This window comes from Lepidochelys kempii, chromosome 1 (genome assembly GCF_965140265.1).
Source record: "Lepidochelys kempii isolate rLepKem1 chromosome 1, rLepKem1.hap2, whole genome shotgun sequence".
NCBI classification, from domain to species: domain Eukaryota; kingdom Metazoa; phylum Chordata; order Testudines; family Cheloniidae; genus Lepidochelys; species Lepidochelys kempii.
The window spans coordinates 209,183,059-209,194,121 of NC_133256.1; the positions used below are offsets into that span (position 1 = coordinate 209,183,059).

Here is an 11,063-nt window from a genome sequence, read left to right on the forward strand (position 1 = left end):
ACAGAAAAGAGGAATCTCTAGCCCGGAGGAGCCAGACAAGAGAAAGTCACCAAGAAAGGCAGCTGGGAGGTGAAGGAGGCCCAGACCCGCACCAGCTCTCTTTGTGTGCCACTCTTGGGAACTAGCACTGGGACTCGCCCCGGCTTCCCAAAGGGACTGGTGGCAGAAAAAGATGCCGGAGAACTGAATCACCACGTAACAGCAAATTGGTGCCACTGGGACTTCACTGCATAGAGGAGCCTATTAGTTACCAATAGGGTCTCACTCTGCTCCCCTGCTGGCTTCTGGGCAGCGTGATTTGCAGGGGAAAGAGGGCGAGAGTATAAAGCATTCATCCGAGGAGTGGACTTAAAGACTCTGCATGTGGAATTGTGGGTGCAGGGGCTGCTTGCTGTTCACGTTGGACTCCACCATGTGAGCCCCCTTTCTGGGAGAGCTGTCGTGGAGCCCCTGTCCCTGACCCTCCAGTTATGTCTCACAGTCCCTAGAGGACAGTGGTGCTGTAAATGCCCCTACAGTGCTAACCTGGGAGATTTCTTCGTCCCCCAGGGCTCCTGTGCTGACAGGCACCCTGAGACAGCTTGTGCTTGTTGTGGAGGGTGGGGGTACTTGCTCTCCACAGTGCTGGCCTGGGACTGCCCTGGGAGTGACTCTGTGGCACCAGGCGCTGGGGAGGAGGGAAAGGCGTTTGTGCAGCTAAGGCAGAGGGGCTGTGGCTAAGATCTCTCCAGGAAGAAGATGGAGATTGTCCAGCTGTATGTTGTGCTGATTTCAGTGCAGCACATCCTTGCTGTGACCTGGCTGTAAGTATGGTGTGGGCTGGAGTTTGCCTTACCTAACGGTCCCTAGGGAGGGTGAAGGACCCTAATCCCCACAAAAGAGATGATAGGCAGATCTCACAGGAAAGGGGAGCTGTGGGAGACCTCAGCACCCCAAAGAGAGAGGCTGGGGGATCCCCTGGGGTGGATGGAAGTGTGATCACACGGGGAGAGGGAGTCTGAGAGTATCCTTATGGGCTCTTCTAAGAGTGAGGCTATGAAGGGGTATTTCTCCCTTTGAGCGATTAGTGTGTCCATAGCTCATCTCTGAGTGTGGCTAACTCCCTCTACCCCTCTCCGCAGGTACTTGGCAAAGCAGCCTTCCCTGCGAGGGACTCTGCAAGATTCCAGTGCCTGTGAGGGCTTGAAGGGCCTGGCGGAGGAGCAGGTGCGGATCTGCCAGCGGCAAGCGGAAGCCATGGACTCAGTGAAGCATGGAGCAGAGCTGGCCATAGAGGAGTGTCAGCACCAGTTTCACAACCGCCGATGGAATTGCTCCACTCTGCAGGGGCTACAGGTCTTTGGCAAGGTTGCCATACAAGGTCAGAGGTCAAGAGTTAGGCAGATCTGGGCAGTGCATGGAACATTTGCCATCAGTGCCCAACTTCTTGGCTCATGTCCAAACGCCACCCTAATGCTCACAGTAAACCTAACTTTTAAAACTTCACCCTAGCCCCAAACCAAACCCTAACCTTACCATGCTTATCTTAATTCTAAGAGTAAGTAGAACACTAAACTATATACACATGCTATAACTAACACTAGTATTCTGGCTAAACCTCTCCCTAAGTCTACCCCTAATGGTCAATCAGACACTGCTCCTAATGTTCACCTAGACTATGCATCCTAATGGTCATGCATACTATTAAACCTAATGCTCACCAAACCCAAGGGGAATGTGCTTGTGTTTGGAAAGTAGATTCAGGTCAACTGAAAGATATAGTGATTTTGTATTGATTTTGGTGAATTGTTTCAGCTGAAACAAAAAAGGAAAAGAAAATACTTCACTATTCTGGGCTAGCTTTACAAGGGGATTTAGGTACCCTTCACAAAACAGGAGGAGGAGGTGTTCCCTCTCCCCCCCAACCTTTTCACCCAGTGGTGAGGGTAGTCACCTGGAATGTAGAAGACCCAGGTTCAAAAGCCTGCTCAGGAGCAGGGACTTGACCCCAGCTGTCCTTACCACAAAAGTATCCTAATCACCAGGGTATTCTGATGTGGGGCTCGCTCAATCTTTCCTGTTGAAGGTGTTCTACTGTGGATAATTATAATAATTATTAAAATATAAATTATATAATTGCAAATAAAAAATTTATTAGCACAGGGACTGGAAGCAGATGTCCTACTTCTCAGGTTGGGGGGCCTAACCACTGGGTGAAAGAGTCATTCTCATTGTCTCTCACTGTGGCTCAATGAATATTTAAGTATTTTATACACAGTGGAACAGCTCTAGTAGGAGATCTCAGACAGCTCCACCCCAGAATAGTTTGAGCACGCACCTGGGAGCCTTCCTTTCTCCCTCCCACAGATAAGTGCCCCAACTGCTGAGCTAAAGGTTATCAGGGGGGGCACCGCCTACTCCTTGTTTGTGAACAGAGCCCTTCATTTTCTTTGCTTTTTTAAAAAGGTTTAAAATTTCCAAAAATGAAACAAAATGTTTTGTTTGACCCAAAATGATTTTTCCCTAATTTGATTCTCCAAAAATATGTTACTGTTTCAGTTTGACCCAAACCTTTTTATTTATTTTTTCTTCAGAACTGCCAGCAAACCAAAAAATTAGTTATCTGCCCTTCTTTAGTCCTGAGAAATGAGGCTTCAGGCCCTTCACTTGGAGGGATGACTCTCCAGGCTCACTGACCCCCTCAATCTCACTGCATGCTCTCTGGTTCTCCCCCCCCCAAAATTCCTTCTGAGACTTCCATCCCCTTTCCTCCCTGTTGGAGACATGAGATAGCTGCATGCATGCCATGTGGGATCTCCCTGGTGCGCTCCCAGGAGGGGCTATCCTCTCCCTGCTATGGGATCCAAGACCTCTGAGGATGTAGCAAAACTCCCCTTAATGATTTACCCAGCAGGATCTCTGTTTGAACAACTCCTTTCTGTGAGTGACACAGCATTATCACATAGCCCTTGCATGTCAGGCTGCCTCCCTGTGTCTAATGCAGATGAAACTGCAATGTTGCCTCTCTCCACAAATGAACTGAAGGAGAAATTCCTTAGACAAATCTTGAAGAAATTGTTTCTTCCAAAGGCTGCTTCTGTCTCTTCTGCAGGTACACGAGAGTCTGCTTTCATTCATGCCATCTCATCAGCGGGAGTGGCATTTGCTGTGACCCGGGCCTGCAGCCGTGGGGAGCTGGAGAAGTGTGGATGTGATCGCAAGATCCGTGGAGTCAGCCCAGAAGGTAACAGAAGGTGGTTAATGCTGGAGAAAGAAGCCCCCCATTGGCATGGGAAGAACTGGAAGGATGAACGGGAGCAGACAACAAAGCTAGCTACATATCCCTGGGTAGGGGACGGTGCAGAGGAGAACGGAGAAATAAATGGGGATGGAGAGTGCTGCCCCTGCATGCCCCTGGGATGAAAAGAGTATAGGGAGGGTGGGGCCAGGGAGAGATCAGCGGAGTGCTCTTCTTTTCTCTGCTTGGGAAGCCTGAACACCTCTGGATCTGCCCCCACACCTGCAGCAGCCTCTCTGCCTCATGGACTCTCTCTCTTCCCCAGGATTCCAGTGGTCAGGCTGCTCTGACAACCTGTCCTATGGTATTGCCTTTTCTCAAGCCTTTGTGGATAACCCTGAGCGGAGCCGTGGTATCTCCTCCAGCCGAGCACTCATGAACCTGCACAACAATGAGGCTGGTAGGAAGGTAAGGTTGGTACCATGTGCTGGGGAACATACCCAGATGTCTGGGCCCCTCATTGGGGGCCAGAGCCTGACCCATCCCCCACTCCCTTCGTGCAGATTAGAGTGGCACCCGCAAACTGATTACCTCTGAGGAGAGCCCTTCCCTTCTGATTGGATCCAATTCCCTGCCTTTCCTTCAGAGTCTATCATTGCTCGGCCTCAGAGCAGAGCCTGTTCCTTATATACCTTGGAGTAGATCCCAACTCCTCAGCTCCACTTCTCTCAGAGCAGCTTTCTTTCCCTGTTACAGTCTAGAAGTGGATTCCCCTTCCTCTGCCTCTTTCTTAAAGTGAATCCATTTCCCTCACTCTGCCTTCAGGGGATTCCCCATCCCTTCACCTCTTTTGAATGAATGGATCAGTTTCCCCAGCCACTGCCTCCTGAGTTGGTCCCTGACCCTCCCTCTGGCTCACAGTGGATCTTGTTCCTTTCCTTTGTGGTGGAGTAGATCTCTTCTCCTACTACCTCAGAGTGGATCCCTTTCTCATTTTTGAGAAGGCCTGCTCATATCCCTCTGCAAAGGGATCACTGTAGTTCTGGGCAGTTCTTTCCCCCCATAGTGGATCCCTTCAGTTGATGAGTGGATCAGTTACTTGTATTTCATATTCCAGTGAGCAGCCTTGGTTCATTCTCTGTTCCCTGTCACACACCTTAGAGAGATCCCTGTTCCCCAGACCTCCTTTTCCCTGACTCTCTGGGTCACGCTCCCCACATGCAGCACCCCTGGGTGGTAAGGAGAAGCTCCACTGCAGGCTTAGGTCTACTTCTCCCTGGCTCCCTCTGGTGGGCTGCGTGAGGCCCTCCATCTCCTGCTGACACACTTTCTGCTTGCCAGGCCATCCTGTCCCACATGACGGTAGAGTGCAAGTGTCATGGAGTGTCAGGTTCCTGCGAGGTCCGCACCTGCTGGAAGGTGATGCCCCCATTCCGCAAGGTGGGAAATGTCCTGAAAGAGAAATTTGAGGGGGCCACAGAGGTGCATCCCAAACGGGTTGGGTCCCGTAAGCTCCTGGTCCCCAAGAGCTCCCGCTTCAAACCCTACACAGCCCACGACCTGGTCTACTTAGTGGCCAGCCCAGACTTCTGTGACTGGGACCCCCACAGTGGGGTCTTTGGCACCTCTGGACGCCAGTGCAACCGGACGTCCCAGGCTGTGGATGGCTGCGAGCTGCTGTGCTGCGGGCGAGGCTTCCGCACGGCCCAGGCCGAGGTGGTGGAGAGATGCAGCTGCAAATTCCGCTGGTGCTGCTCAGTCAAGTGCAAGCAGTGCCGCCACTTTGTGGAGGTGCACACCTGCCGGTGACGGGGAGCTGAGCCGGGGGCAGGGAGCAAGTGGTGGGCACGTGTGCTAGCAGCCAGAGGCAGGGGAACCTTGGGGAAGACACGGGGAGGGGATGACTCTGAGAGAGGGACTGAGAGCTCCAGAGAGGAATATACAAAGCGTGTGTGGGGAAGGAACACCCTTTACCACCCTGATGAAGAAGGAGCTGATTGCTCCAGAGGAGGTATCTCTGGTGGGGCTGCACAGAGGTTGTTCCCCTGTTACAGAGCGGTTTGTCTGGGATGTGACTCAAGGGATTTGGGTTTACTTGCCTGTGATGGCATTCTCTGTATTTTTTGTGTGTGGGGAGAGGGGGGACATGGGGTTGAACACAGAGTCAAATAAACCCTTAAAATATTAGGAATAAAATTATTGTATTAGCAAAAGATGTGAGTGTTAGCTACTGTATGTGTGAAACCCTGGGCGCTGCACCCAGCGGCCCTTCAGGTGGGAACTTCTGTGCACTGGGGTGGGGGAGACTGCGCTCAGAGTCCATTCTGAAGGCTCCAGGCTCCAGTGCCCTTTGTATGCAGTTAAATGAGGGTCATTGGTGAATGTGTGAATGCGCAAGGGGAACCAGTGAGAGTGCAAGAGACACTGCTGACAAAGCTACTGTGGAGGAAGGAGTACTAGGGAAAGGATCCATGTGGTTCAGAAAAGAACAGCAGCTAAAAGAACAGAGAAAGTGAAGTGCGTGGGCTGAACAGGCTCTTTATAAAACAAAACATAATATATAGGAAACAACCCACTGGTGGTGCCCATGGCAGGAGGCCTGAGGGTAAAAGACATTGTGGGCTTTGGGCAAGGGCCATCAGACAGGAACCTGGAAACTGGCGGAGACTCCAAATGGATCACCCCAGGGCTGATGCTGCTTCTGTTGCTGGAGTCTCTTTTCCCAGCTGCTGAGCCTTGGAGGCACCTGGGGGACAGGTGAAACTGTACAGTGCCGGGGTTGGTGTCAAATGAAACGCCAAAGCCAGGGATTCCCCAGTGAATTCTGGGGTGCTGTCATTCACACTGCTGTATGGAGCAGAGAGGAGACTGTGGCTCTTGGATGAAAGCAGGGGTGGGCACCAGAGAGACAGACAGAGGTTGAGAAAAGTTGCTTCAGGTCCTATCAAGTTTCTCCTCATCTCTCTGCCTCCACAGGGTCCATTCAGTGCCCTATGCCCCCTTTTGCCTTCCTCCCTGGGGTCTCCCTCTGTCCTCTCTCCTCCACTCATCCCTCAGTCAAGCGGAAGAATTTCTGGCTCCAGAGCAGCACCTCCTCCTCGCCTTTCTCTTCACTCAGCACTTGATATGTCTCATTCCTGCGGCAACCGTGACGAAGCACCTGAGCAGACAGAGAGAGAGAGAGAGACAACCTTATCCCCAGAGACTGGTGCAGACCCCTCTCTCCCCCACTCTAGAGTCAAGGGACCCAAGCGCCAGCCAAAGGGAGTCCTGGGAGTGAAAGGCGCTGCCTCCCGGTAACATGAGCCCTGCAAGTATGAGAGCCTGTCCCTTGGCCAATGGAGGGCCTGGAAGAGAGGGTCCTGTCCCTAGGTCACTGCAAGGCGGAGATCCTGGTTGGGGAGAACCAGTCAAAGGTGGCCGAGGGGCGATGGAAGATGTGGCTGGGCTGCACTAGGTTGGTGACCTAGGAGTTATTTATTTTGCTCCCATTTTGTTCTCCATAATTTCAGATTTCATTAAAAATAACTTTTTGAAGGTTAAGGGCCTGAGATATACACGAGGTCAGACTAGATGGTCTAATGGTCCCTTCTGCCTTAAACTCTACAAATTTATGACAGAAGTTTCTAGTCCTGATGGTTGTGAAGAAAACCTTCAAAATATGAACTCATGACATCTGCCTGAATCTGCAGACAGCTTGAAACAAGGGCTCTGAGAGGCTTAACCTGCCATGTTTATTTCAGTGGGTGCTAACTCACATGTCCAATTATGCCGATTTAAAATGTCAGCACTGCTATCTGAGAGACAAGGTGGGTGAGGTAATATCTGTTAGCAATGTCAGTCCCAGGATATTAGTGTGACAAGGTATCTGTTTTACATCTAATTACAGCTGTGAAGAAGAAAGGAGGAGGATCAATTTATGGAATTTTGCATAATCTACTGTGCAAAATTTGACCTTTCAGTTTGTGCCCCTAGTGCACGGTGCTTGGAAGAGACCCAACTTTTCTGCCCCAAGTCTGTGAAGCCAAAGGTCTTAGAGAAGGAGTGGAGCCTGCGGGGGAGGGGCTAGTCAACTGTGGTGGTGGATATGGGGTGAGATAATAAAGTGGTGGGATAGCTCCCTTTGATGGACATCCAGCCAGCCTGTTAGCTGTAAAATCCCTCTTGGTAGCTGTTCTTTAATTGCTTTACCTATAAAGGGTTAAAAAGTCCTACAGGTAAAGAAAAAAAAAGTGGGCAAATGACCAAAAGAGCCCATGGGAAGGCTAGAACTTTTTAAAATGGGAAAAGAAACTTCCCCTTTGTCTGTTCTCTGGGCTGCAGGGACAGAGCAGCAATGCTGTGTAAATTTTTCATGCCTGGTTCAAAACTATCTTCCATACCTAGAAGGAATCATTTGGATAGGGAACGTTTAGATAAATTCGATCAGGTTTATTCTTTATTTTGGATTGTGGATCTCCTCTGTGCTAACCTCAGATGCTTTTGTTTACTCGTAACCTTTAAACTGAACCCCCAAGAAAGCTATTTTGGGTGCTTGATTTTTGGAATTGCTCTTTTAAAAGCGAGCAAAAGCCTAAGTTCCAGATGTATTTTCTTTCTTTTTGTTTTTAATAAAATTTACCTTTTTTAAGAACAGGATTGGATTTTTGGTGTCCTGAGAGGTTTGTGCACATGTTGTTTAATTAGCTGGTAACCACAGCTAATTTCCTTTGTTTTCTTTCTCAGCTCTTCCCCAGAGGGGAGTGGTAAAAGGGCTTGAGGGTACCCCACAGGGAGGAATTCCCAAATGCTCCTTCCTGGGTTCAAAGGGTTTTTTTTGCATTTGGGTGGTGGCAGCGTTTACCAAGCTAAGGTCAGAGAAAAGCTGTAACCGTGGGAGTTTAATACAAGCCTGGAGTGGCAAGTATTGATTTTTAGAATCCTTGCAGGCCCCCGCCTTCTGCACTCAGAGTGACAGAGTGGGGATTCAGCCTTGACATGGTGGTAGAGCAGTGGGATCATTCTGAACCAGAAGCACAGACCTCAGGATTTTAAAAGGACACATTTTTCCTTTTGGCTGTTTGAAAGCCAGGGAATCTCCTCCCGCCCCCTCTCCCCTCCGCTTCTTTTCTTTTCTTTGCTGCCTGAGGGGGAACAGGCACACCAAAGGAGCCAGGGAGTCCAACAAGCAGTTGTTTTTTTTCTTTTCTAGCTTTGTGGCAACAAAATAGTTAGGCTAGAGTAGGGCAGCCTGTGCATGAGGTTGAGGTCAGGCACTGAAACCCTAGAGAAACTAGTCTCCCCAAAGCGGCACGCCACGGAGAAGAAAGACCCAAATCAAGCCCAGACATCCAGCTCCATGACAGAAATGCAGGGAAAGGATGGGGGACCAGGAACTTCCCAGGAGGGAAGGGTCAGCCCTCCCCAACCCAAGATCCAGGTGCCAGGATGGAGGGATGCCTTTAACTCAGGCTGAGTTCTAACTGAGGCAGAAAGGAATTTCTTCCTAGAGATGAAGCGCTTGGAAGAGGAGGACAAGTGTTTGGAGGTGGAAGCGGAGGCAAAGTGCTTGGAAGTGGAGGAGAGGAGAGAGGAGAAGCGCTTGGAAATGAAGCACTCGGAGGCGGAAATGGAGCTGAAGCGCTGAGAGTTGGAAAAGACTAAGCTGGATCCACCAAGTAACCCTAACAGTCCTTCTCCAGGTGCTGCTCCCCATTCCAAAAAATTCCCCACACACAAGGTAGGCGATGATACAGAGGCCTTCTTAGAAAATTTCAAAAGGGCCTGCCTTGGATACAACACCCCTATAGACCAGTATATGGTGGAACTGAGGCCGCAGCTCAGTGGACCCTTAGCAGAGGTAGCAGCTAAAATGCCTAAAGAACACATGAACAAGTATGAACTTTTTAAACAAAAGGCCAGAATTAGGATGGGGCTAACACCCGAGTATGCCCATCGGCTGTTCAGAGCCCTAAGGTGGAAACCAGATGTGGCATTTTCCTGACCAAGCCAATTTTACTAAGCCAATATCAGAGAAAAGATGTAATCTTGGGAGATTAATACAAGCCTGGAGTGGCCAGTATTATTTTTTAGAATCCTTGCAGGTTCCCTCCTTCTGTACTTGGAGTGACAGAGTGGGGATTCAGTCTTGACATGGGGTCAGGTGGATTTCTCCTTGGCCTTAGTGGTTGGTGCACTTTCCTCTGCTGCTTTCTCCCCACTGGCACCATTGCATCGATTACACTCAGATTTTTCGTCAAAATCATAAAGAATAGAAAAACTTTTTGATAGACATTTAAATTTTAATTTTATCACATGAGTCCAAGGCACATGGTATGTGCCTGGTTCTAGGTATAACCAAATCCCATTGAGGAGTCAAGCCTGAAGAGTTCAGCAGAGGATGTCTGATCATGTTTTGAACATCTGCACTGTCTACTGCAAGTGGCATCTCCTTTTGGAAACCCAAGTGGGTAAAGCTTAGGAGAGTACCACCACACATACCCCCAATTCAAGTCCTGCAGGAGGGGAAAATCCTGGGGCAGGAAAGAGCCAGGAGATGGGGAAACTGGAGTTGGGAGGGCTGCCATTCTGGACAGTGAATGGTCAGTGTGGAGCGGGGCAGATCCCTGGGGAGTGGGGCTGGTCCTCACCTTCTGGCTGCTGAGGCTGCGCTGTAGGCATTGGTGGCTCTTGAATGCACAGTAATTAGGGTGCTGAACTCTGTCTGAGTCACAGATCTGGGGAGAGAGGAGTGAAACATTAGAGAGAAAATAGAGGTGAGGAGGAGGGATGAGGGGACAGTGGAGTTCAGCACTTACTTTGTTTGGGAAGTCTCCTCCTTGGAAGAAAGCATATTCCACTTGCAGCCAAAGGATCACACGGGGGTCATCACAGCCATGTGTGGCCAGGCGGCCACACCAATAATGTGCACGCAGCCCTCCGTACACCTCCATCCCATAATACCCCATTGCCTCCAGGGAACCAACCTGAAAACAGAGGGGAGGATTAGAGATAGGTGAGCTTCCCTACTGCAATGCCCCAGTTGTGCTTAATCCAAAAGCCTGCCGCAGAGCCAGGTCTGTACCTTATTGCCCACAGCTTGATACTGGGCAGAGATCTCAGGGTTGATGTAGGTAGTGAAGGTGCCAGCATCACAGTGAACACGTCTCAAATCTGACGCCCCATGGCACTGCTCCCTCTTCAGTGAGCAGAAGGCACAGTCAGGGCACAGATCCATGTGGTGCCTTCCAAGACTATCACACACCTAGAGAGGAAGACAACTGCAAGGTGAAGGGGCTGTGGTGGACTGAGTGGGGCAGGGAGGGAGGGCATGGGGAGACAGAGAGCTGGTCTCAAGGGCATCCTATGCTCTTGGACCAGACTCTGTGTGTAGGTCCCAACTAATTTATAATCTAGCCACTCCAGCCCCAGCCTCTTCCACCAAGAGGGACTGTAGAGAGCAGAGCCAGAGCACTGTCTATTTGTGGAGTTCTCATATACTCCTGTACCAGATGCTACAGTCAGGAAGAACTGCCAAGAGGGATTAGGGAATGTTGCCACAGAGGCTAGATAGTGATTCTTACCGAATCCCCAAAACCAAGGGTCCTTGCCTCCATTCGCTTCCAAGCCTGGGTAATGGCTGATGATAGGCAGATGCCCTCCAGCATTGCATAGCAGAGAATCACCAGAGCCTCATCCCTTTCCAGAGCTAAGAGGCTATTGCAGAGAAAGAAACAGAGAAAGGAACAGCAAATCAATTTCTGGGATCTGTAGTTTCCTGCTGGTTCTTTAAGGGATAAGTGGAGAGTGCTGCACTGGCTCATAGTCCAGAAGTTCTGCGTGTTTGTACAAGTTGCAGGCATGTGTG

The 11,063-nt window shown here is 50.1% G+C and overlaps 1 protein-coding gene across 1 annotated transcript; it reads left to right on the forward strand.

Annotated features, from left to right (window-relative positions):
* The first annotated feature begins 738 nt into the window (after nt 1–738).
* LOC140897986 (protein Wnt-4-like) lies at nt 739–5,026 on the forward strand. Its single transcript, XM_073311344.1, has 5 exons — nt 739–803; nt 1,122–1,360; nt 3,092–3,223; nt 3,543–3,685; nt 4,559–5,026. The coding sequence occupies exons 1-5, from the start codon at nt 739–741 to the stop codon at nt 5,024–5,026; spliced, it is 1,047 nt and encodes a 348-aa protein (XP_073167445.1).
* The last annotated feature ends 6,037 nt before the right edge of the window (nt 5,027–11,063 follow it).